The sequence below is a fragment of the Meles meles genome, chromosome 4 (assembly GCF_922984935.1).
Source record: "Meles meles chromosome 4, mMelMel3.1 paternal haplotype, whole genome shotgun sequence".
In the NCBI taxonomy this organism is placed as follows: Eukaryota; Metazoa; Chordata; class Mammalia; order Carnivora; family Mustelidae; genus Meles; species Meles meles.
Genome location: NC_060069.1, coordinates 146,520,021 through 146,546,117, shown reverse-complemented (window position 1 = coordinate 146,546,117; position 26,097 = coordinate 146,520,021). Strand labels below are relative to the sequence as shown.

The following is a 26,097-nucleotide window of genomic DNA, read 5'->3' as shown; positions in this document are numbered from 1 at the left end:
AAATTCTTACCATCTTGAAATTGGCTATAGCGTGAAATTGGCTATAGCGCCTTCTCGCTGTTTAGAACAATTGTCATTCACTGATAGTAAACTGTCAGAGTGGACTTCATAAACCTTATAATTGACAACTTAAACCTGCGTGAATTAAAATATCTCCGATGGTTTAAAAATACTGTATCAACTTGGTGAGTCAGATCTGCCACATTGAGCTTGCAGGTTGTGGCTGGGAATGATGGCGTTGTGCAGTTACTAGTTTGTCTCTCTTAGAAACAACTTGGCAGGCAGACATCTTGCAGATAAATGAGGAAAGATTGTCTATTTCAAGTGGCATAAGACATTCTTTAAGCCAGTGTGTCATATCTGGTTATGTAGTCAGCATTTTCTTTAGAGCAGAAAATCCTCTCAGGATTCCTGAATAAGGAGCAGACATCTTTGTGGGGATAGCTCTCAGGAGACTTCAAGTGCGGAGTTATGTTAGTTCAGTCTCTCTGGATGTCTCTGGAAGCACCCATACTGGAATCCCTTCTTTCTTCCTGCTAAATCACAGCCGAGTCCATACGATTAGCTCTCTGTAAAGCAAATGACCTGCTATCCATCTTACGTATTTACTGAATTTTAATCTCATAATAGCCTATGTGGTGAGGTGTTCTTATATCCATTTTAGAGATGAAGGAAATCAAGAGTTAAAGAGGTCTCTAGAGATAGAGGCAGTGTTAGATTTGATTAGGTTTATAGGTGCAGACACACCACATGAAGAAGTTTCTGGAAACAGTTTTTTTTTTAGTCATGTCTTTTCAAAGGACTTTTGATTAATATAACCTCTTAGCATACACATGTTATTCCTGTGGCGTTAATAAGTTATTCAAAGGGATTCCAGCGGTTTAGCCCTCTCTCCCTTTGCCTTGAGTCCTTCATTATGAAATGATTGGTTAGAGTTAGGCCAGAATTATCCATGGGCAGAAGATCTGGCTGGATTTCTTGGTCTTGGAGCCCTTGTAATGAGTACATGAGGGTGTTCTTGTCAGTTTTATTTAGAAGCTGTTACCACCCGTTGGTTGGTTTGAAGGTTGGATAATTAACCTTCAAGACTTCTTCATTGTTAGGGTTATTGTTACAGATTGACCCATAAAAGTTAATGCATTATTTTTTTTTGTATTGTCTACATACTAAATAATACTGGGCCACTATCGAGTGGGGATATTTAATTATGCATAATGCTAATGACTTGATGTTCCACGTATCTTTTAAAAATCAGCATACGTCATTTTTCGTATCTGTGGAAGACAAGGCATATTTTATCGAACTTTTATAGTCATGCTTTTTACATTATTTCAGTCGGATTAGTTATTTCCGTGTTCTGGGAGAGAATCTGTTTAGTTCAACCACTGTTTGAGCTCCAGTATTTTTCCAAGTTTTATCCTAGACATATAGAGATGAGTAAGACGTGACTCTTCACCCTGAGGAAGAGGCTAGGTCAGGGTTGTCAACCTAGGTGCACTACTGACATTTTGAGCCAGGTAATGCTCAGTTGTGGGAGGCTGGGGGAGGTTACGCCAGTACATGGTGGCATGTTTAGTAACAAAAGCAACACCCACATTGTGGCAGTTAGCTTTCCTGAGACCCTTGAGCCTCAACCTAGAAACAGTTCATGGAGCGCAGAACGAAAGGTGACTCATGATCCACTTGGGCTAAAACGCTTTCCCTCGTAGAGATCCACTGCATAGCCAAATAGCATTGGCAAGCCTAGTGCCAGGTTAAAGCAGCTTTTACTTTTACATAAGCTTTTACTTTTTTTTTTTTTTAAAGATTTTGTTTATTTATTTGACAGATCACAAGTAGGCAGAGAGGCAAGCAGAGAGAGTGAGAGGGAAGCAGGCTCCCTTCAGAGCAGAGAGCCGGACGTGGGACTCGATCCCAGGACCCTGAGATCATGACCCGAGCCGAAGGCAGCGGCTTAAACCACTGAGCCACCCAGGCGCCCCTAAGCTTTTACTTTTAAGCCATGTTAAAACAATCTTTTACTAAAGATTGGCTGTGCTTATAAAAGAAAGAGTGCACCTTCTAAACACCTTCTAGCAACTCTAAAAATCTAAAAATCCAGAAGAATTTTACTTAAAATTCTTATTATTTAGAATTATGTGCCATGAGCTGCTGCAGTAATGTAGGAAGCCTGAATCTACATGCGTGTGTGTGTGTGTGTGTGGTCACAGCTGTGCACTTCTCTTGGTTTATTTGAACAGATTTGCTTTAAAAGTTCAGCTTACATAAACAGCCCGTGGTTAGAGTTCTTGGTAAAACTTAAATCTTTGCAATACAGTATAATGCTTCTTTTCCTCAGGGACAGGATATGGTCTGTATTGCATGGTTTTTCTCTATTTTAGGGCTTTTCCCTCTCTGCAAGTGTCAGGAAGATTTCCCTATGGCTCAGGAATGAGTTAGTGATGCAACATTCCAGATCATTCTTTCCCCAGGTTATGTAGACACAGTAACAGCAGTCCTGCACAGCTCCTTTAAACATCTGGTGGTTTTGAAAATTAAAATAATGTCCCATCACTCAAGGTGATGAAAGGCAGATGGATTGATCACCCATAGTGATACGAGAACCTCTGGTGTGATGTGTGGCACATGGAGGTGGTGGCAGAATGGGGATGTGTGCTGGGAAATCTGGGGAGTGGTGACCAGAGTGACTATCCCTTTCCTTCTTCCATCAGGAAGAACTCGAAATCTCTCTCAGGATGTGTCCTGACACTTAACTCCTGTCATCCGGGCAGGTCCTGGAGATTCCTTCCCTGCCACCAGCACTCCTTGGGGTCCCATCTCTTGGCCTCTGCTTCCACTTTCTGCCTTCGCTGCCTGTTTTTCTCCTGCTGCTTAAACCCATGCTGTGTCTTTAGCCATGCACCTCTCTCCTTTCCCTACACCCGAGGTTCGGCTTCTCCATTATGCATGGTAGGCACAGTGCCTTGGGCCTTTGATGCTTTAAGAGCCCATGAAAATGTTTCCATTGTAATTTCTTTTAAAATCAGAAGGGAAAAAAAATGACTGTAATAATGAATATATGCTAATGAGTCTAGCCTGAATTACAGTCACCTTTATACCACCACAGCCTTAAAATAGCAATTTTAAATGTTTTGAGAAAGGGGTCTACAAAGGAAGGTCGTGTGCCCGTGTGCTCCCCTCGTACACAGATGGGTTGCTGCTCTCTGTGAAAGGTGGCAGTTAGCTCCCCTTGGCTATAGACATTATTGCAAATTCAAGGTCATTTGTACCTAACCCTATCCTGCCTTTCAGTTGTGCTCTCTCCACACTCATGCCATGTACATTTTCTGCTCCTGTCTTCAGTCTGCCTGCTCTGTGCCAACTCCCACCCATCTCTGCCTCCTCCAAATCAAACCAGCTACTTCTTTGTTACTTCAGTACCTTTTACTAGCGAGTGGGGCACCATTCTGTGTCCCTGGAAGTCTGAGATGTTTGGGTCACCCCTCGACCCCCAGGCTTGAATGTATTCTGTACCTGGGAAATGTTTGTCTTCCTATAAGGCATCAACTTTGCCTTCCTATATGTTTGCCTTCCTATAAGGCAGAACTTTTCCTGAAACATAACCCAGGAATCAAACTCTGAAACCTTCTCTGTTAGAAGTGAGAAGGACAAGTGTTTGATAGCCATCAGCATGTGCTGTTCTGCTTAGCTGTTCAACAAATAGTTTCTGTCTCTTCCTTGTAATATTTTCAGGTGTATTTTTTTTACACTAGCCTTCACTTTTGGTGTTAGGTTACACTGAAATCTCTGAGAATCAGCTTCATGCTGCTGAGGGCTTTCAGCTGCAGGAATGTTTTAAATAGGTGATTGGATGCTTTATTAAAGGAGTCTGGCCGCCCGCACGGTTTGTGCAAATCTAGGAGTCTAGTGAGATAATCTGATTTTTTAAAATGCTGCCTGAATTGCAAAATACTGCTCCTCTCAGGAATGTGTTACCAAAAGTCAGGAAATTATCGCTGAAGGTTACTGAGCCATATAGGTCGCAAGCCCCCTTGTCTTTTGCACCATGTTTTTGTTTTTTGATTTTGGGTTTTTTTTTATTGTTGTTGTTGCTGCTGTTGTTTTGTTTTTACTAAGAGGAGCCTGAGTTCCTCAAACAAGTAGGGCTCTAGCTGGCCTTTGGGAGTTGGTAAAGACAGGGGCGTGGGTGCTGTATTTTTTGTGCATTAGGAAATTACCCTTCTGGTGCCACATAGAAAAAAATCCCACAGGTATCTGAGTTGGAATTTGTTTTGTATTGTTCCACACCTTTGTCAATGATTACATTTCGACATGCTGGTTATTGTGGTATTTTTCATGCCAGGCATTCCCTAATGCTTTCCATAAATGCTTATTGAGCGCTTGTAGGGGGAGAGAGAGAGGGGCAGGTACTAATGAGCAAAGAGGGTTTCCGGTCGACCGTGAAGTATGCATGGTTCAGTTTAAGATTTTGCCACGTTAGGATGGCGTGAGATGAACATGAGATGCATTCAGTAAAAATGGTACTTTTGAATTTGGATTTTTTTCCTGGGCTTGCTATCTGCGGTGCAGTCTTCTCTCCTGACGCTGGGCGGCGGTGGTGGCAGCCATAGCTCCTGGGGTAAAAAACACAATCAAGGGGGTAAAAAATGCAATCACGAGGGTAAACAACCAACAGGCTGACATCCATTCTGTTTTCTGCTTTCAGTACCCTGCTCAAGAAATTACATGAGGTATTTGACACTTTATTATAAAATAGGCCTTGTGTTAGATGATTTTGCCCAACTGTGAGGAAGTAAGTGTGGGGGAGGTTAGGCTAAGCTGTGATGTTCAGTAGGTTAGGTGTATTAAGTGCATTTTTGACTTAAGATGTTTTCAATTAGCGATGGGTTTACCAGGATGTAACCCCATTGTAAGTCAAAGAAGATCTGTAACTCATCTTGTTTGCAAAGACTGGGAATCCTTGTTCACACTACTTGACGTGCGTAGACATTCTGTTTGCTTCTACTCTAGCAGATAAAACTTAGATGAATACCTACAGGTGGTACCATCAGCCACACCCTCGTCGTGAGAGCACCCCACGTGCTTTTGCCGCCGTCACTGTCCAGTTGTCTTCACTTAGATCATGTCTGTGTCCCTAAGAGCCTCTAAATAGAATAGTTGGTGCTATTCTCACTTAGAGATAAAGAAGCTAATATTCAGATGTTATGTCACTGAAACTGACATTACAAGTAGAAATATAAGACCCCAAATATGGATATATCTATTCTTTTGCTCCTGGGCTTTTGTTTCTGCAACATTTTTCTTTTTTTTTACGTAGCCAAGAAAGTAGAAATAGTCTTCACAGTTACCTCCTTTCAGAATTTTTTTCTCCTGGTACTGTAGTTCGTAATAGTCTTTATTCTGATGGGAAAGGCAATTCGAACAATTCTTATTGTGAGTCTAGAGTTGCAGAAAGGGAAAGCTTCTTTGAGAAATGGCTTGGTGTCTTACTGAGGAAGGATAATCTGCTTCTGCTTATCAAGCAAATAGCTTGAAACTTAAACCTTGAGTACTCTTCAGTGTTAAAACCCTGGAGGATAAAAAACAATCTTGGCTTACACTGAAAGTGATAAGTTAACAGAATACAATTTGAACAATGAGCAGGAATGCTGTTTGAATGTTATCATAGATTCCTCACATCACATAATACTCTCTCTGACTTTCTATTACATTTGGAAATCAGTTTTTTCCTATACGAAAAGTCCTGGTAATAAAAACACAATAGCACGAGGGTTTGAAGCAGACAGGAAAAGTAGACGTTTGGTAAATATTATGCAACTTTGAAAGGAAATAAACCAGAGGACATAATGTAAATATCCTGTCTGCATATTAAAAATAAGGTGCTTTATGTTCTCCTCCTGAAATAGTTCTACAAATATTCAAAAAATAGAAAGGTGAAGTTTCAAGATCATGAATTCTTTGATGCCACTTGACATAAGGATATTTGAACTCTTATCCCATATATAATGCTTATTTATAATCTTTTGTAGTCCAACAGATGGTAGGTGGTTTCTTACCTATGTGTAAATATGAAAGTGTATGTAAATGGGTGTCTGTAGGAAGAGGTATGAACAGAAGTAAATGGTAATATCTGAATTCCTTTATCTCCATTAACGTTCATGGAGCAAATTCTTTTAGTCCCCCTTCTTTCCCTTCCTGCTTGCCTGGTCTCCTTACTTAATGTGACTTGCTTCAAAAATTTTTCTGAAATCTTTTCATAAAATTTGTTAACTATCATTCTTCCACTTCTGATCTTCGTTGTTCATTGAAAACAGTCTACTAATGGCAAGGGCCAGTTGATACCATTTTATAAGACACAAGCTCAACCCATGCTAAAACATACAAATCCCGTAAATTTGGCAATTTTACTGGCAGGCCAGCTGAGACTGTTCAGAGCTGCTCTACCTCGAGCTGGTAGGAAGTCAGATGGAAATGACTTCCTAGAGGGGTTAGCAGGGGATCGGATGTGTGAACCCCTCACCCCCTGACAGCCACTCTGAGATTTTAATATACATCAAAGGGACAGTATTCTATCTTAACTTCCAGCAAAATGCACATTTTTCTAAGGGTCTGTAACCTTGTAAGTATTTTCATACCATTTTAGCACTAGAAATTGTAAAGATATTAAAGGATATGGATAATCTGTAATGTACCAGGCCCAGATGTGTTTACTAGCTCCCTCACTAAGGACAGCCTAAGACTAGGGATCCCTTTACCCTCCTCTCCCCATTTTAGCCCTGTTGGTCTCTCTGGCTCTGTTTGGGTCATAGTGGCCTGAAGCCTAAAACCTGATGGAAGCTGTGAAGGAAAGTAGGCATGAATTTCTGGGCTGACAGAGGTTAGAGGAATATGTCCCTTTTTCTCTCCAGTCCAAGTTGTGTGGGTAACTCTAGGATGCAGATGTGTGGGTATGGCCCTCCTGTCCATATTCTAATTAAATGATAAACTGACTCCCTCTGTAAACTCACTACCTCTTCTGGAAGCTTGTTTTCCATTTTATCCTCCCAGCTGCAGTTTGTTCAAAACTTTTTGTTCTCTTCTCCCCATCTAATGATCCTTTGGGACTGTTTCATCTATGTGGGACATTATGAGTGGGTCAGTATTGTGGTGATAAAAGGAAAAAAATAGAAAAGTCAACACTAAACTTTTAAATATGTACTTACTTGTACCTTAAGCATGTTAGCATATAAGCCCTATGCTCTAGAATACTGTGGTGTTACAGATAAAGTCCATTTTAGAGCTGTGTCATTAGATTAGTGATGACCATGATGTATATTTTTTTAAGATTTTCTTTATTGTTAGAGAGAGAGAGAGTGCAAGGGGAGGGAGGGATGGAGGAAGAGGGAGAGAGAGAATCTCGAGCAGACATTGAGCTCAGAGCCCGATGAGGAGCTTGATCCCATAATCCTGGGATCATGACCTGAGCCAAAATCAAGAGTCAGATGCCCAACCGACTGAGCCACCGAGGTGTCCTGTGAGAAATATGCTACTGATTAAAAGTAAAGATAAGTGCATCTGCCAGGTAATGAGTGAGATATCTCAAATATCAGGTCTACATCAGAGCCTCGTATTAAAAAGAGAACTGACCCCGGAACAATCCTAACAATTTAGTTTGCAAATTATGTGGGGACAGTATGTTCCAGATCAATGAGATAAATTCTGTCTAGAGCTTATAAATATACTCTTTACTTGGCTCTGTGTGCTAAACCCAGGTGATATGGAGGCTTTAACTTCAGAAATCATTTGGTGTCATGTGGGAGAAATCTGGTAGAATCAACGTGAGGTATCAAATGACAGAAGTACTTGACCCAGCATTCCAGAACTCAGCATCCCCTTTTCTCACCCCACCCTCTTCGGCACGCACCTCTACCTCCTGCGGAGGGCTGGCCAGCGTCCTCACTGCTTGTGTTCAGCAAGCACATGCTGCTCTGGGGGATATGATCTTAGCATGAGCATTTTTTTGGTGCAATTTGAATGTTCTTTGCTGGGAGGAGTGTAATTAGAATAAGATTTTGCATTTGCACAGCCACGTGTAAAATATGAGGCAGGAGCATCGTTTAATTAATAGCATTAGATTGTTTTCATTAAAATTTTTCCTTTTAAAAACATACTGAGTGAAAACAAAATACATTTAACTCAGTTAAAAAGACCTGCCCGTTTAAAGGAATTGTCATTTACAGAGATCTAAAGAAAAAGAAAGAAAAATGTAGAAGCCCACAGAATCAGTCAGATTTAAAGATAGCAGCAGGTGATTGCCATCATCTTAAAAGCTTAAAAGGGCATGTGTTTGGAGCATCATTTTATCCATCCCCCATCAGATCTAAGAGATAAAACCAAGAGCCTCTGGCTCTTATGCCACAGTTAAGCCATTGTTTTATCTGATTCTCTGCCTCCTATCAAATATTTATCAGGTTTCTGATAAATGTGCTGGTCTGTGCCAGCTAAACTAATTGAAGTCCTCACTTCCAAGAGATTATAAGAAAGACTGAGAAGAAGCCATAGGAGTGCAGTAAGATTGATGAGAGACAAATGGCTAATATGTTGACATGGACATTTATTACCGCATTTTAAATTGTGTATTGCCTTTGCCTGACATGTTTTAGGGGAGCACTGTCTATTAGAAATATAATGTAAGTCACATGCTTAGTTAAAAATTTTTTAGGAGCCACATTTTTAAAAAGTAAAGAAACAATTGGAATTTATTTCAATATATTTTAAGTTTAACCCACTTATCACTCAGCGTATAAAAATTATGAAGTATTTTACAATATAATTTTCATCCTAAGTCATCAAAATCTCAACTGGGACACTACATTTTCATCAGAAAATTTTCTAAGAGCTCATGAAATGTACAGCCAGAAAGTGGCTCTGCTTATTCAAATTGTAAACTTGCTTAAACATTTTTCAGTAATCGGACTCACTTTTTTAAATTTAAATTTACATCAATAACAGTGAAATCAAATAAAAATTCAGTTCCTCAGTTCAAAACAACTAGTGTTCGCCCTTAATTGTACAGGTTCAGGGCACTCGACAGTATAGTCCTTGATGTTAAGAATGCCAGTGACAGAAGGGAGCAAAGGTGTTTGAGGTGGAGAGCAGTAGGCCCATACGCTAACAATAAAAAACACAGTAGTAGAGCAAATTTTAGGAGAGACCAGTGTTACACAAGCTGTGTGAGGTGGAAATCCAGGTTTTGGGCGGGGGGAATGCCCAGCTGTGAGGGCTTCACACAAACTTTTATTTGAGCACAAGATCCTACTGCTTTAAACTTTTGAAAACTTTGAACCTCTTCCAACTTCCCACTCCATTGAGCAGCCTCCTCTGCAACTCTGATAGATGGTTATCCATCCACTTAACATGGCTCCTTGAGGAGGTGCTCACCGTCTCCATGACAGGATGTTCTTTCTCAGCAACTCTCCACTATTACTTGCCCTTGAAATTTTCCTTCAGATGTTGTTTTCTCCTTTTTTCTCATTTTCATTAAAGCTTCCTGATAAAATTTTGTCTCCTTTGTCAACCCTATATTAAAAACAGCCAGTTATTTTATGAACATCTGGGTTTTGTGGGAATAGTAGAGGTATTGCAACTTGGGACACACGAGCTTTGGCCAAACAAAGGAGATCAAAAGACAGAAACAGTACTTTTAGAGAAAAGGAGGAAATTGGGAGGGACTGCTTTGAATACAAGTCCTTTGAAGGAATGCGAGAGCTCAGAGTGGTGGTGGTTTCTCATTGGCTGACGTGTAGAATTTTCCTATTGGCTGACCTTGTTGCTGGGTGAGGAGAAATTCTTCCTCCTGCTGGAGTAGCAAAATAGGCTTCTTCTTGATGGCGATGCAATTGAAGAGTAGTGAGGGTGTTAGAGCTCCCCCTTCTGGTCTTCTGACTCCGTTTTAAATGAGGTTTCCTTTATTCCGTTTCATACCTTCAAGATAACCTTTCTTTTGTTTTTGGTTTTTTTTAGTGTTTATCTAAAAATGTGACTACAGAGCCGCCTGCCTGGCTCACTCAGCAGAACATGCACCTCCTGATCTCAGGGTTGTAAGTTCGAGCCCCACGTTGGGCATAGAGGTTACTTAAAAATGAAAAACTCTTGGGGCGCCTGGGTGGCTCAGTGGGTTAAAGCCTCTGCCTTCAGCTCAGGTCATGGTCCCAGGGTCCTGGAATGGAGCCCCACATCGAGCTCTGCTCAGCGGGGAGCCTGCTTCTCCCTCTCTCTCTCTGCCTGCCTCTCTGCCTACTTGTGATCTCTGACTGTCAAATAAATAAAAATCTTTAAAAAAAGAAAAACTCTTAAAAAATGAAAATGTTAATACATCTTTGAGGATGTGATTTGGCACAACAGGATTTCCCATGATCATGTGGAGCTTTGTATTTGTAAAACATAAGAGTACATTGCCTTTATTATATTTTTTCCTTTTATTTTCATCTCTTAAAGCCTTTGGAAGGTTTTTTGTTTTGTTTTTTTGTTTTTTGTTTTGTTTTGTTTTTATGGAACTGCTACCCAGCTGTGCCTTTCCTGTCCTGTCGTGCTTTAAAGAATTATTTCAGGCAAAATACAGGATATTGTATATACATAAAAAATTTCAATTTGAAAAAAATTCTACCTTCTAAAATATTTCTGAGCTCTGATTCTACTAATTAGTACTTAGTATTTCTATCAGATACATACCTGTATTAGTTTGCCTTGCTAACAGCAGTGACACAAAGCCACAATCCACCCTGAAATTCAGTGGCTTAAAATCATAACTGACTATGGTAGTTCCCAGGCCTGTGGGTTTACTGATCTTGGCTGAGGTTGGCCAGATTTGATAGGAAATAGTAAAACTTCAGAAACTGAAAACCTATGGAATTGTTCCTGTATCTAAAATGGAGAGGAATAATAGAATTTGAATTTTTCTGGGTTGCATTGTGTACTGAATGCTAATCTGCCCTGGCTGCCAGAACTAGCAGAAATTACACAGGAAAATTGTTCATTTGTTATTATCAAATTTCTTCACAATAGATGCCATTCAGACCAGCATTTCTGGGCACCGGGTGGCTCAGTGGGTTAAACCTCTGTCTTTGGCTTGGGGTCATGATCTCAGTGTCCTGCTCGCATCGGGCTCTCTGGTCAGCAGGGAGCCTACTTCTCCCTCTTCTCTGCCTGCCTCTCTGCCTACTTGAGATCTCTCTCTCTGTCAAGTAAATGAATAAAATCTTTAAAAAAAAAATAAAAAACAAACCAGGATTTCTGGGAAACCCAATTTCTAGGTTCTCCAGCTTGTTAGCAACATGACTTAAATGCATTAACTGTAGAATGAGATTTTAACAAAACACCTTCATTTGAAATTTGCTTGCTCTTTACCAGTAAACCCCCATGTATATGCATGCACGTTTATTACTATTACTAACTACCTGTATGGTATGTATATATAGAGAGATATATGCATATATCCCTGAAAATACAGATTAAGTAAGGTGTAAGGGTTGATGAACATGGGTTAACAGTTGGAATGTTGGTGATTCTAGACCTTTGCTTTGCAGATTCAATTCGCTACTTCTGATTTAAGGAAAGAACAAATTTAGGAGAAAATTTTCATTTGCATTTCAGGGGAGATTTCTTAAAGAGAAAGCCACCAAACATTACTAGGTTGTTAACCTCTAGTAATTGATTGATTGATTTTTATTGTTTTTAATTTAAATTCAGTTAGCCATCACATAGTACGTCCTTAGTTTTTGATGTAATGTTCAATGATTCACTAGTTGTGCATAACACCCAGTGAACATCTAGTGATTTAAATTTAAGAAATGCAGATTAAACATTTAAACCTTAGATCTGCTTCCCCTTTTACTTCCTCTAAAAATAATATTTTACTTTACTTATTTTTTAAAAGATTTTTTTAAATTTATTTATTTATTTGTTTGTCAGAGAGAGAGGAGAGAGTACAAGCAGGGAAAGTGGCAGGCAGAGACAGAAGCAGGCTCCCTGCTGAGCAAGGAACCTGGTGTGGACTCCATCCTAGGACCCTGGGATCATAACCTGAGCCCAAGACAGACACTCAACTGACTGAACCACCCAGGCGTCCCTAAAAATAATATTTTAAAAAGCCAGAAACAAAGAACTGCAAAATATTACAACCATAGTGGGAAGAAGTTATTTGAAAATAATATTCAAGACTGAAAAATTTTAAAGGTTAAGAACTAGGATAAGTAATACTGGCTGGTTCAGTAAGAAAAAAGCAAGCATAGGTTTTAGAGTGACAGCTGTGGTTAGAGTCCTAGGCAGATTTTGAGTCTTTCTGATTATTTAAGTAGATGAGGAAGTGACTTATCTTGTTTTTTCTCAGAATCAAATGAGATCATGAAAGGAAAGCCCTAAGTAGATGCTTTGATTTTTGCCCTGAACTCGTTTCCTATCTCCCTGTGCACAAGGTCGAGGCCGATGAGCTAGCAATGCTAAGGGAGTCAGTATAGTTTAAAGATATGATAACTGTATGTTTTGTTAGGCAACTATATGAAACATACCAGTAAACCTTACAATTAAAGGGATAAACTAATTCTACATCAATGAACTTGAAAAGAATTTGACTATTACCAGTGTAAGCACATTAGACAAAATTATGCATGGTATAATATATATGATATTTATGGTATATATATGCATGCAATTTAAATATACTACATATAAAATATACAACATTTACTGTTTAGGACTAAATGGGCATTATAGGATAGATCTTTTTTAGGCATATAGTTTTGCCATCTATGAGGCTTTATTTTTTTAAATTCCAGTTTTAGATTTTATATCTGTTCTGGGCAGTGGACATCCCTCTTTCTTAGGCCTGCCTAAAATTCATGCTGTAAACATTGGTAATTTAATTTTATGGGTGTTGAATAACAAAGGTTTCTGTTGAGAGAGATCTTGATATCCTACTGACCACCAGCAGCAAGAATTAGTTACTGGCCTTTTTATGAAATGGAAGGAGTTTGGGGTCTGCTTTAGAATATCTGTCTTCTGAGCAGAAAGAAAAACTTGATATTGTCAAAGGACAAAACTAAAACAATTTAAGTTACAAGTTTGATATCCTTCATTCAAGAGAGAACAGCCCATGGATTGGGGGAGCCCAGTGCCCCATAAGCCGTGAATAGTGTTCCCCAGGGAGTTGGGGGAAGAGAGTTTTAAAGAGCTTTGGAAAAGGCAATGCAGAAACAGGGGCAGAATTGGCTGGGAGGTGGGAGATTTCCTTATAAAGCTAGTAGGTCCTATTTTCTAGGGTAAAGTAAACCCACTATAGCTCAGTTGACACATTGCGATTGGTGACCATTAAAATTTCTTGACAGGTGTTTCCCTGAAGCGAAGGCTGATGTAGGTTTAGATTTATGTTGTGGGCCCCGGCCACTGGTGTGCTCTCCATTTTCCGGGTCCCCATACAAGCATTCACTTTGTCAATACGAGCAGAGATCATGTAGTCAAGGAGGGCGAACTTGTCATTTGAGCCAAGTCAACAGTGCTCAAAAAGAACGTCAGATTTCAAGGAGTGAAATATATGGATTAGTTCTCAAAAGGAATCTTTTCTCTTTACTCACTCTTGTGGCAAATCTCAGGGCAGTTTAGCCTGAAACTCAAGATCTGAAATAATTGTGCCCCAAGTAGCGGATGTAATGAAGGCGGCCAGCCCCCACACAGGTAAATTGAAACTGTGTACAGTTTCTATAATCGCATTTTGTTTTTCCGTATGCTTTGACTTGCCTCTCCCGTCTTCCCTCTGTAAATACATGCACCCACACACCGAGGGCAAAACCTAGGAAGATTGCAATTTTCTGTTTTTTGTTTTCTTTTAAAAAAGATTTTATTTATTTATTTGACAGAGATCACAAGTAGGCAGAGAGGCAGGCAGGGAGAGAGAGGAGGAAGCAGCCTCCCCGCTGAGTAGGGAACCTGATGCAGGGCTCGATCCCAGGACCCTGAGATCATGACCTGGGCGGAAGGGAGAGGCTTAACCCACTGAGCCACCCAGGAGCCCCGCAGTTTTCTGTTTTGATAGTCATCTGGTCACATATACAAAACCATTAATGGAGTAGGTCCACCTCCCACCTCTGCCTCTTCTTAATACTGTGGCCTTGGATGAATCCTTACCAGAGCCTTTTCCTTCTCCTTAGAGTTGGAATGGATGATTTTACCGCTTCTTCCAGTTCTGGTATTCTAATTTTAATTTGTTGCCCTGTTATAGATACAAAATGGGCAATTGCAGATGTTATGGTTCTGCTTATGATATTTGGGGAAGGGGAGAAGGATATCAAGGGAAACCTTACAGTCAGTCAGTCTTTTTCTTTGGAGAAAGAAAATTTATGTTAAGCGTTAATGTACTGCATTTCGCCTCGAAAGGGGTTCACTCTCAGAGCTTCTAGATTGCGATTCTAGAGCACAGTTAATTACACTGAAAACGGAAAACCCAAATGTCTTAAAAGTAAATGTAAAAGCGTTTTTGTAGGGTACATTTGAGTTATGCCCAGGTAAAAGGTATTTATGTGAGAAAATCTTGGGTGTGATAGAAATAGTATCACGTGTGCTTTTGAAAAGATACCATGTAAGAATCTGGCCCCACCCTGGGGGGAATTGTAAACTGATTAAATAATACCAAATACTCTACCGTATGTGGCGAGCTATTCAGACCAGTGAGAAGCCCGTTTAAATGCAGAAACCAGATGGTTTTCATTAGCCACGAACCTTAAAATTACATAAATCCACGGATGCAGCTAAGCTATGGATCCTTGCCCTCTCCTTGCCAAGCGAGACTTTTCAGCCAGCAAAACAGAGCGTTCCTTGTTCCCTTTCCCTTTTAGTCAGGACTGTGTGGGAGGAATGCTGCCAAGCCTGCTCTATAAGGAATTTTGATCTCCTTGATGATAATAAAGAGAAACTTTTTTGGGAAAGGGAACACCCAGTGTGAAAAGACTGCAGGGGAACTTGTTGGAGAGGCTGGTTGTGCCCTTGTAAAGTGCGACAGTTCTTGGTGTAAGTTTCAGGTTCAGCTCCCCAGATGGGCTTCAATTAGGCATATATGTTTATTTTTGTTTATGTTAATTTCCCCTTAAGCCCTTGTAAAAAGCCTGTTTTCCAGCTAACTTGCTTTGGGAAGTCCATTTTCATTTCAGTTTTCTGGATATTATGGCCCTAAAATATTTTTCTCACAGCAAAGGATTGTTTATAAAAGATGAACAGCATTTTTAGGTGCACTATTTTGATCTCTGTAGTTCAGGGCATTCTGTAATAAATAGGCTATTGCTTTGGAGGCAATGTGTGGATGCTCCATTGTTTTAGCTGCTTATTTTGTTCATTGTCACTGAACACTGTTTTCCCATGGGAAAGCATCTCTGGTCTTATGATGTCAGTGGAAAGTCATTCCGTTTACAAGAATTATCTTCATTTTCACTCTTTCAGAAACACAAGCACCATGAATGGCCAGTTATGCCAGGGTTCCAATCTTTTAGGTGTTGTCTTGCGTTTCTGCCAAGTAACCTTACGTTACCTCACATAGCATTAAGATGAAAGTAAAATTAAAATGTGATGGTTACTTAAGTGGCTCTGTTTCCCATCTACCAACATTTTACAGTGCAAATTTCTGTTGAAAGGAGAAATGTTTTTGAAAAGTTAGGAGGGGCACCTGGGTGGCTCAGTGGGTTAAAGCCTCTGCCTTCAGCTCAGGTCATAATCCCAGGGTCCTGGGATCGAGCCCCACATCGGGCGCTCTGCTCCGCAGGGAGCCTGCTTCCTCCTCTCTCTCTGCCTGCCTCTCTGCCTAGTTGTGATTTCTGTCAAATAAATAAAATATAAAAAAAAAGAAAAGTTAGGAATACTTCTCTTTAGGAAGGCTTTGAGAGGGTACGCATTTTAATTGGCAGCAAATAACTTACCCTAGGACCCAAAGATTTTGGTTTTAAGAGTGGTCCACATTAACAGGTCTTGCATCGGACTCTACATATGATTTATTAAGCCATTTCTTTAAGGCTGCATTCAGAAAAAAGGATTTGAGTAAAACTGTCAGGCCCTTGGATGACGGCTACGAATTATCTCCTGTGTGATCACCTTGGCTGGTGGTGGTTTCCTTCTGGCTCTGTGCCAAAGAGGGGGCCGCTTGTAGCAACCCAGGGCTTTGTTGCTTTGTTTCTAAAAACCCTTATTTGATGCAGGTGAGGATCCTTGTGGGTTTTCTTTTTTCTTTTTCTTTTTTTTTTTTTTTCTTAAGTTGACTGAGCTAGGAATGTTATTTAAAACAGAATTCTTTGCAGGTGGGCTTCAGTAAGAAGAGAAAAAGCTCCTTGTTCAATTTGCATCTCCCAGCTAATTGCTGTGATCTTGTACACAGCTGATAATAGGTTTGAGAAAGAATTTTTGCCTGAGAAACATGTTTCTGTGAATTAAGTATTAATTTGTGGAGGGGCTTTTGTAATGTCAAATGTAACAGATGTATACATACAGCCAATTTTATAATTTTTAGTGTAATAATTGGCCCTAATTATTGAGGAATCAAAGTTTGAACTATTAAGCATTTTCCATGTCAGAAAATGGAGTGTGTTAATGATCATGATTCTCTATAGTTAATTTTTCAGTTACTGTTAGATCTCATCTGGTGAAAAATCCAAAAGGAACTGAAACATAGATCTTCTGGTATTAACTACCCTTGTTAAAAGGAAGAGCTCACAAGGCATTTAAAAATGTTTTACAGGGACACCTGGGTGGCTCAGTCGGTTAAGTGTCTCCCTTCCACTCAGGTCATGATCCCAGGATCCCGGGATTGAGTCCCACATTGGGCTCTCTGCTTGGTGGGGAGTCTGCTTCTCCCTCTGCCCCTCACAGTGCTTGTGCTGTCTCTCTCTCTCTGTCAAACAAATAAATAAAAATCTTAAAAAAAAAAAATTTTTTTTTTAAAGTTTTCCAGTAGGGGCACCTGGGTGGCTCAGTCAGTTAAGCACCCAACTCTCTCTCTTTTTTTTTTTTCTTCTTAAATTTTATTTATTTGAAACAGAGAGAGCACGAACAGGGGGTGGGGAGAGGGAGAAGCAGACTCTCCACTGAGGTGGGAGCCCAATATGGGACTTGATCTTAGGACCTTGGGATCATGACCTGAACAGAAGGCAGATGCTTAACCGACTGAGCCACCCAGGCAACGCATGTCCAACTCTTGATCACAGGGTCATAAGTTCAAGCCCCGCATTGGGTTCCTACACTGGGTGTGGAGCCTACTTAGAAAAAAAATGTTTTTTGGTAATATGATAGGGCCAGAATCAATGCATTTGAGATGTGAGAAAGATTACCACCATTTGAGTAGTGGGCTTGTACAAACAGACACGCAGGTGGCATCAAAAGAACTGTAAAGTCAGGGAAAGGGGAGGATGACAGAATGCAGAATGGAAGAAATAAAAAGAAATTAAGGTAGGAATGAAAGAAAACACTTACTTGATGTGTTTATCAGCTGGGATGAGTAGTTGTCTCAGCTTGCCAGGGACTTTCCTGGTTTCAGCACAAGAAGTCTCACATCCTGGAAACCCCTCTGTCCCAGGCAAACTGGGATGGTTAGCCATCCTGTTGTCAAGGCAAGGGCAAGGTTTAATTTACTGCTTTGTCCTTAAAACGAGTTCAGTGCCTAGCATGTGTTGTATATGCAAACTTACTAATAAAAGAAATGTCACTTGATGCCATTGATTATTATGGTTGTTTCACTGGAGTTGCCGTGCTGCAGCTAGGAGTTGAAAGCGTGAGATCTCGAAGACTTTTTAAAGAAGGTAAAAGAGAAGCACCCCCCCCCCCACCATCTTTAGGAATGTCTTCCAGTATGGAACTGAAGGATCCTGAGTTAGTAATGGGGTAATCAGAGGAGTAAGGGGAGCCACCATAGTTCATTGCCACAGAGTCCAAGGGAAAAGACTTCCAAGGAAGAATTCATGTGTGGCCAAGAAGTTGAAAAGCAGCAGGTACTGAAGAAGAAGCCTATTTGGTTTCTCCAGAGGCCAAATGTGACCTTTCAGAAAGCAATCTGAGTTGATGGGTAGAATGTAAGCCAGATGGCAGGGGGCTTAAGAGGCAGGTGAGAAGGTTGTGTGAGTGAGTGTTGAAATCACCAGTTGATAAAATTTGTTGTAAGAAAGGGGATAGGCAGACGATGGCCCCTGCCTGCTTTGTCAATAAAATTTTATTGTAAAAACAGCTACACCCATTTTGCATGTTGTCTGGGGCTGCTTTTTTTATTATAACAGCAGAGTAGAATAGTCACAGCAGAGACCTTGCTTACAACACGTAAAGTATTTACTATCTGGCCCCTAAGGGAAGTTTGCTGACCCCCTGCTCTGGAGGATGAAAGAAAGGAGGAATCCTTTTTTGTCTCTTGTTTGCATTCTTCAAGTAGAAGAGATCAAAGGCTATTTGTGGATGTCCTACAGAGCTGGAGAAGGAAGAGCATGTGAGGTGTCTGTTGCTGGGTAGCAGGTCACTCCAAATGCAATGGTTTCAAAGGACAGGCATGTAGTATCTCAGTTTCTGTGGGTCACAAATTTGGGCGCGTCTTTCCTGGTGGTTCTGACTCTAGGTTTCAGTCCTGCCAGCAAGGGCTGTGGTCCTGAAGGCTTGATGTGGCTGTGGGATGTTTCCAAGCTGACTCACGTTTCTGTTGACAGGAGGTCATGGTTCCTCATCTCGTTCTGTGGGCCTCTCCATAGGGCTGCCTGTATGTCTGCACAGCATGGCAGCTGACCTCCTGGAAAACGAGGGATTCCAGAGAGCAACGAAGAAGCCGTGGTGCCTTTCGTGACCTTTCCTTGGAAGTCACATATCATTTGGCCCTATTTTGTTTGTTGTGCAGACAGACTTTTATTGTGGGATAGCACTGACAAGAGCTTAAACACGGGGAGGCCAGGGTCCTTGGGGGCCTTCTTGGAGGCTGGCTGCCTCAGGGAGAGAAACTGGCACTTAAATGTTCCTTGAAGGGAAGGTATGGAATGAAGGGCATTTTCACTGATGAGCAGGTAGAAACTGTTGTGAACAGGTCAGGGAGGATCTGAGGTACAGAGACATTTTGAGCTACCAAGGGGGGAATTCATTCAATAAAATAATTAACAACTGTGGTGGGGGACCATTAGTCTTTCCGTTTACTAAGAGATAAGTTACCAAGATTCTAAGACTGGAAATCTTTGGGACAAGGAATGCATTTGAACAGAATGAATTATCATGGAGAATTCAGTAGTGATTTTGTTACTAGACTATAAATTCCTTGAAGACAAGGGTTCATATTTTACATAGAAATAAATAAATTTTATATATTAAAAGTATTTTTATATCCTCTATAGCATCTCATATAGGGCCTTATCTGTAGGTATCTGATGATTATTTGACTTTCTTTCAGGGTTATTGTCTCACTACTTATTTCAGTGAAATTGACAAAATTTGTATTCTGATTTTTTAGAATCAAGGCATTGAATTTCCTCCTGTTCCCTCAAAAAAGCTATGAAACTTAAGTTTGTGGAGCATTCTGCTTAGGCTGGTTTTTGCATCTGTTGGAAAATGAGATGCCCAGGTTCTGGCTTGGAAATTGTAGGAGGTGACAAGGGGCCCGGACTGGGGAGTCGAGGGGTCCCGGCTATTCTTGTTGATTCCTGCTGACGACCCAATACTGTGGTTTCAGCTGCTCTGTTACATCTGGAGATGGAGAGGCAGAATGTTGTTCAGTATACCTTTATAATATACTTAATAAATAGAATTAGATACGTAGAAAATGTTACCTGAAATATGGTTTTAGAGATTTTTCCAGGAGCTTTGACTTGGATCTGGGTTCAGTGGAAGTTTTTTTTGTTTTTTTTTTTTTTAAACGACATAAATCTGCTGTGGTTGGACAAAATATATACGAAGCTGACTAGAATGGACAGATGTTTGATCTATTTTTATATTTCTGTGGGAAGAAATGTCAAGAAGCTATTTCTTAACTGAAATCTCTCAGTGCAATTTTAGTGTTTTGTTTTTTATTCCCTCCTGTGAACAATTTTTAGAAATGATACACTTTATTATAGAATCATGTAGTTCTTGACGGTATGAATGGCTTCTGATGGAAGTTCACTCTTCTTGACATGGCTATCACCCATTTCCTCAGCGGCTGGCTTTAACAAAGGAGGAATTACTTTGCTTAATGTGTCTTTTGATTCCCTGCTTTCCAATAACGCTTTTACTCCTGTGGATTTATTTTTTTATCTCTTGTTGATTTTTTTAATCTTCTGACACATCAGAATCCATTAAGTAAAATTTGAAAAACACTTCCAGAAAGGTAGTATCTGTTCACAGAAGGGTTTGGAAATACAGAAAGGCAACCTTTTCAGTTATGTCGGTGAAATGGTATACTGCCTGTAACAGTAATAGCTAGGACCTATTAAGAGCTTAGCACACAGTGGGTGGACTCTGGGAAAGAGACCTTACTACATCCTCACAGTGTGCATGGGGAGGCGAGACTCCAGCACCCTTAACCTGTTCTTAAGAGCTGAGAGAGTGATGGGGTGCGTGGGTGGCTCAGTTGGCCACTTTCTATTCTATTCACGTCATGGTGCTGAGATCAAGCCCCAAGTCAGGCTCCCTGCTCAGCGGGGAGTCTGCTTCTCCCTCTCCCACTACCCCTCCCCCTGCTCCTGCTCTCTCCTCACATGCTCTTGTGCTTCCTGTCTCTCAAATAAAGAAAGTCTTATATTAAAAAAAAAAAAAAAAAAAAAAAAGCTGAGAGTGATAACCAGGGAATATTCTGGGGAAAACCAGTGGAATGGCCAACATACTCAGCCATATTTATGCATGGTAAATTCTACAGTACTTTTTATGTTTAGAAAATAATAATGTCACTTGCTAACTAAGAAGGCACGCTGACACCATGCCCTCAGCTCTGGGAGGTACCGTACAACCTTACTCTTAGACTTGGTCATCCAGCAGGGAGTTGGCATTGTTCTTTGCATGAGTCAGTTGGAGGCTATTATGAGAATATGGTTTTCTCCAGAGTGATTATTTTTATTTCAGAAAAACACCTTATTTTATTTTCAGAACCTTTCAGTAGGCACTGTAGAATCTGCTACGGGGGATTGCATAAACTTTTCAATGAATAAATTCTTCTCAGTATTGTTAATGCCTGTATTTCAACATTTAAAAAAAAGCACTGTACTATAGGTAGTTGGAGATGTATTAGCCTACATGATACAAAAGGGAACGTGGATGGCAGAGCAAATTCCTACTTGCGGGAATTTCTGGAAGTGAAAAGGAACTATTTTTGGTATCGCTGCATGCCATGTTCCTCTTCACAACCCTTCCCAACCTCTTCCCCAGAGCTGTGGATTTGTGTAACTGACGTGAACTTATTTTTTTTTAGGTGCCCACTGATGGCAATGCTGGCCTGCTGGCAGAACCTCAGGTCGCCATATTCTGCGGCAAACTGAACATGCACATGAACGTGCAAAATGGAAAGTGGGAGTCCGATCCTTCGGGGACCAAAACCTGCATTGGCACCAAGGAGGATATCCTGCAGTACTGCCAAGAAGTAAGGCCCTTCCGAGAGCTGGGCATTCATGTTGGGTCACATGCGTATATATTTTTTTTAATTTCACTTCTGAAGTATTGATCTTGTATCTCTTACAGTGAAAATTTTGGTTCCTTTTTTTTAATATTTTTTCCCCAATTTTTTATTGTGGTATAGATATACACCCACAAAATTGATCATCATAACCAGTGTACAGTTTGGTGATACTAAATACATCTACAATGTGCTACCATCCATCCCCAGAACTCTCATGCTCACCTCTTTTTTTTTTTAATGATTTTAAAAGTTGTTATTATTATTTTTAAATTTTAAATTCAGTTAATTAACATATAGTATATTATTAGTTTCAGAGGTACAGTTCAGTGATTCATCAGTCTTATAGGACACCACACCCAGTGCTCATAACATCATTTGCCCTTCTTAATGCCCATCACCCAGTTACCCCATCCCTGACCCTATCCCCTCCAGCATCCCCTATGATTAAGAGTCTCTTACGATTTGTCTCTCTCACTGATTTTGTCTCATTCATATGTGGAATTTAAGAAACAAAACAGAGGATCACAGGGGAAGGGAGGAAAATCTTGATTCCTCATGATTCACTATGCTATCGTTATGTTTACTTGCTTTACCATATACAACACATTTTTTTAAAATTAGGATGTCATGATAGAACCATCCATAAACCAACTGAGTAAAGTTTAAGATCTCTTGGCACTTCATTAATCTTCGGCATATATCCCACTATCATTTCACAGTCAAGATAATGTATTGAAAAGTTGCTAGAATTAGTTTTCCTTATTTATGTTACCACTTTGATCCATTTTTCTCGCTTGTATTCAGTCTTAGTCTTTTGCTCCTTACTAATTTTGTTTTTTGAAAATGTAAGACATTGACGTTATTAAAACTTAGAAACTCTATAAAAAGTTGCACTCAGAAATCTCGCTCGCCACCTGTCCTCCATTGATCAACATTTTCATTGTTCCTGATTTATCCTTCTAACAAAAGAGAATGTATGGTTGGTTCTCCTTCTTTTTCTTATAAAAAAGGTGCTTACAGGAAGCACCTTTCTGTACTTTGCTTTTTTAACTTTTATATTCTAGAAATCACACCCTCACCTTTCATAAAGATCTTCATCCTTTTTGTAATTTTACTAGCTTCCTTGCTATATTGTATAGGCTATTCCTTCCTTATTAATTTAATTTTAAAATAACTGGAGTCCAAGACATCTTATGCCACACTTCCAGACAATTGCCTATTCTAGGATATGTGGCTCTTTGTGTTTTAAGAGCATTTTTAAAGGGATTAGTCTTATGCCTCTTGGCAAACTTCTTATATGAAGATATAAACAACAGATAAATTGGCAACATTGTTCTAATCTTTTATGTACTAGAAAATTTCCTTTTTAAGGTATGTATTTTTTTACATATATACACACACACAGTTGTGTTTTTTTTTTGTGACACTCTGAAGGACAGTCTCTAAGTATTAACTCTTGTGTTTTGAGAAGCAAAAAAGCATCCATATCATCACAATATATTCCATATCAAGGAATTTTTATCTTGAAGGAACATGAACCACGATGTGAGAAGGTAATTCTTCATATTTAAATAAAAATCACTAATATTTAAGTCCATTGTATTTCTTATTAAAAGCATTTATTCAGGGGTGCCTGAATGCCTTTTCACAATCCTGAGAACAACCCTTATTCCCACACCACTTAGAGATCCCACTCATGTCTGGGTAGCTTCACTTCCTGTCTTAGTCTGTTGTTTGTTCTAGGGCTAAGCCACAGGGTGGTTCTTCTGGGTCCTAGACTTTGCTACATTGTTGGTAGCCGTGGGACAGGAGAGTAAGCTTCTTGGTTGTTTCTCCTTTGTCTTGGCAATGCTGATATGTCGTGCCTGCCTGTCTCAGCTCACCACCCACCAGGATTATGTGCACAGGCTAGAATCTTCAGATGGTTTAGACAAACATCACACCCCAGAAGTAAGAAAGGGCCTGGACATCAGACTGTGAGCCATTTTAATGAATTTGTTTTTTTCCATAACAGTAGGAAGTCATTGAAAGTGTTTTTTAATTTTTTTTAAAGAAGGGGAAGGACTGTAGATTTGCATTTCAAAAAGTCCTCCTCCTGCTTTATCACTCTGACCCTATAGCTAGCTTCTGTGTGCTCTGTAGGACCCTCTATGCTATTCTATAAGGTAGCCACAAGCCAGGTGTGGCTATTGAGCATTTGCAGTGTGGCTAGTCCAAACTAATGTGTGCTGAAAGTGTAAGATAAACACTGTATTTTAAAAGTTCACATGAAAAAAATAATATAAAATAGCACATTAGTAATTTCATATTTTATATTGAAATATTTTGTATATACTAATTTAAACTTCATATATATGTTATGAAATTGTAAATACTATGTTGTTAATATGAACTTCACCTGTTTTTGCTGTTTAACATGGCTACCGTGGAATTTATAATTACATAGGTGATACATTTCCGTTCTGTTCTGTTGGACTGTGCTTCTATCCCCCACTACCCCATACTGCTAGCGACTCTGGGCTGTAAGGGTCTCAGATCCCATCATCTGGCAAGTGGGAAAGGAAAGCAGACATGAGGAGTCCCCCCAAGACCTTCCACCAGAACTTCACTGGTGATTGGGAATCAGGGAGGAAGGCTTGCTTGGGGCCTTTAAATACCTCTTTCATTAAAATATTTTATTTTTTTTTTATTTTTATTTTTTTTAAAGATTTTATTTTATTTATTTGACAGAGAGAGAGAGATCACAAGTAGGCAGAGAGGCAGGCAGAGAGAGAGGAGGAAGCAGGCTCCCTGCGGAGCAGAGAGCCCGATGCGGGGCTCGATCCCAGGACCCTGAGATCATGACCTGAGCCGAAGGCAGCGGCTTAATCCACTGAGCCACCCAGGCGCCCCTCATTAAAATATTTTAGTGTAAAGGGGTAATATGAATACCTTTCGAGAGCCCAGTGGTTCTCTCCCTCCCTCAAACATTATATTTCTGGGTGCTAAAGAGGCAATGATGAGTGGAACACAGAACTTGTTCCTGAAAGGGGATCTGGAGAGAGAAAAGACTTGTAGAATACTTTTAGCGATAGCAAAACCGACAATGTGGATGATGCTAATATCAGCTAACTTTTATTGAACATTAACAGTTAACAAGATAGCTAAGCTACCTTGCTAAGTGCTTGCTCTCCTTTTACCCTCATGGTGCCTCTGGGAAAAAATCTGGGAAAGAATCTTGGCAAATTGCAACATTTAAGGGGAATAAGTGTGAAAGAATGCCATGCGCGAAGGAGGACCAGTGGCGGAGACTTAGGACCAGAGGCAGGAGCTATCACGTGCTGAAAGCTAAGCCGGGTTAATTTCTACATGAAGTGATGAGTGCAAGTGTGATCTAGACGGAAAGGTTGAAGCATAGTTTTTGACAATGCAAAAACTTGACTCTTGCCAAATGAACACACATCAAAGGTTTTATTCAGTTCCTTAATTAATGAGGTGACCTGGAAGATTTTAAACCTGGGTCAGATGGACTAGAGGGATTTAAATACCTTTTCCAACAAGGTTCACATACAAGGCTAGGAATAGGACCCATCTGATCTGCATTGCACGGGACAGGACACATTTGCACTGCTATCAGGTTTCCACATTATCTACCCTTACAGAGCTGTCAAATAGCTCAGCCAGTAGCAAGTCAGTCAGAAGGACACACTCTGTGGAATCAGATCGTCTTTTCCCTACCGGCCCCAGGGCTCTGGAAGAGGACACCTGGGAGTCCCTGCTGGGGACACCCAGTAATCCCCATTCCTAAGTCACAGGCATTGTGACTTAGAATTTGATTTGGCATATAAAAGGCCATTGTTGATCTTTAAGATAGCAATTTCAGTGGAAGAGCATGGGACAAGTCAACTTGCGGTAGATTACGGGAAGAATGACATGAATGGATGGTAGAGACGTCTGTGCATTCTCTGAGGAAAAATCCAGACGCAGAGAGCTTGAAGGCAATTCAAGGAAAAGGGACAGGCTTTGTTTTTTGTTGTGTCTTTGTTGTTTTCGTTTTGTTTTAGTTTTCCAAAGGGAATGAACTTAAGCTAAAATTGGAAGCCTGAGCTAAACCGTGGGGCGTGTAGAAGTCCAATCAAAAGAAAAGTAGGCTCCAGTATCTCTAAGAGCTAGGTAGGAATGAGATCCAGGGAATAAGGCTGAGTCTTGGAAAGAAGAAGGGAAAATTATAAGGGTGGGTTAATTAGGCACTTTCTGTTGCTAAGTGACAGAAACCCACTAAACATTTTACCCATGGAGAGTATTTTCTGCCACAGATGGGAAGGATCTTGGGATGTGGTTAGCTTACAGAATTTTTTTAAATATCCTCAAAAACTGGGTCCTTAGATCCTGGTGCTGAGACTCAATGCTGCCTGGAATTTCTCTGGGGTCTCTGTTGTTCTCTGCTTATCCTTTCTCCTGTGTGTTCACCTCGTTTTCTCCTGCAAAGATAGAAGCCTAGAAAGATG

At 40.2% G+C, this 26,097-nt stretch overlaps 1 protein-coding gene across 1 annotated transcript in view; it reads left to right on the top strand.

Annotated features, from left to right (window-relative positions):
• The window catches only part of LOC123940094 (amyloid beta precursor protein), a 276,335-nt gene that overhangs the window by 37,812 nt on the left and 212,426 nt on the right, over nucleotides 1–26,097 (top strand). Inside the window, 1 exon segment of the mRNA XM_046002443.1 lies at nucleotides 21,407–21,574. Within this exon segment, the coding sequence (XP_045858399.1) occupies nucleotides 21,407–21,574 (168 nt within the window).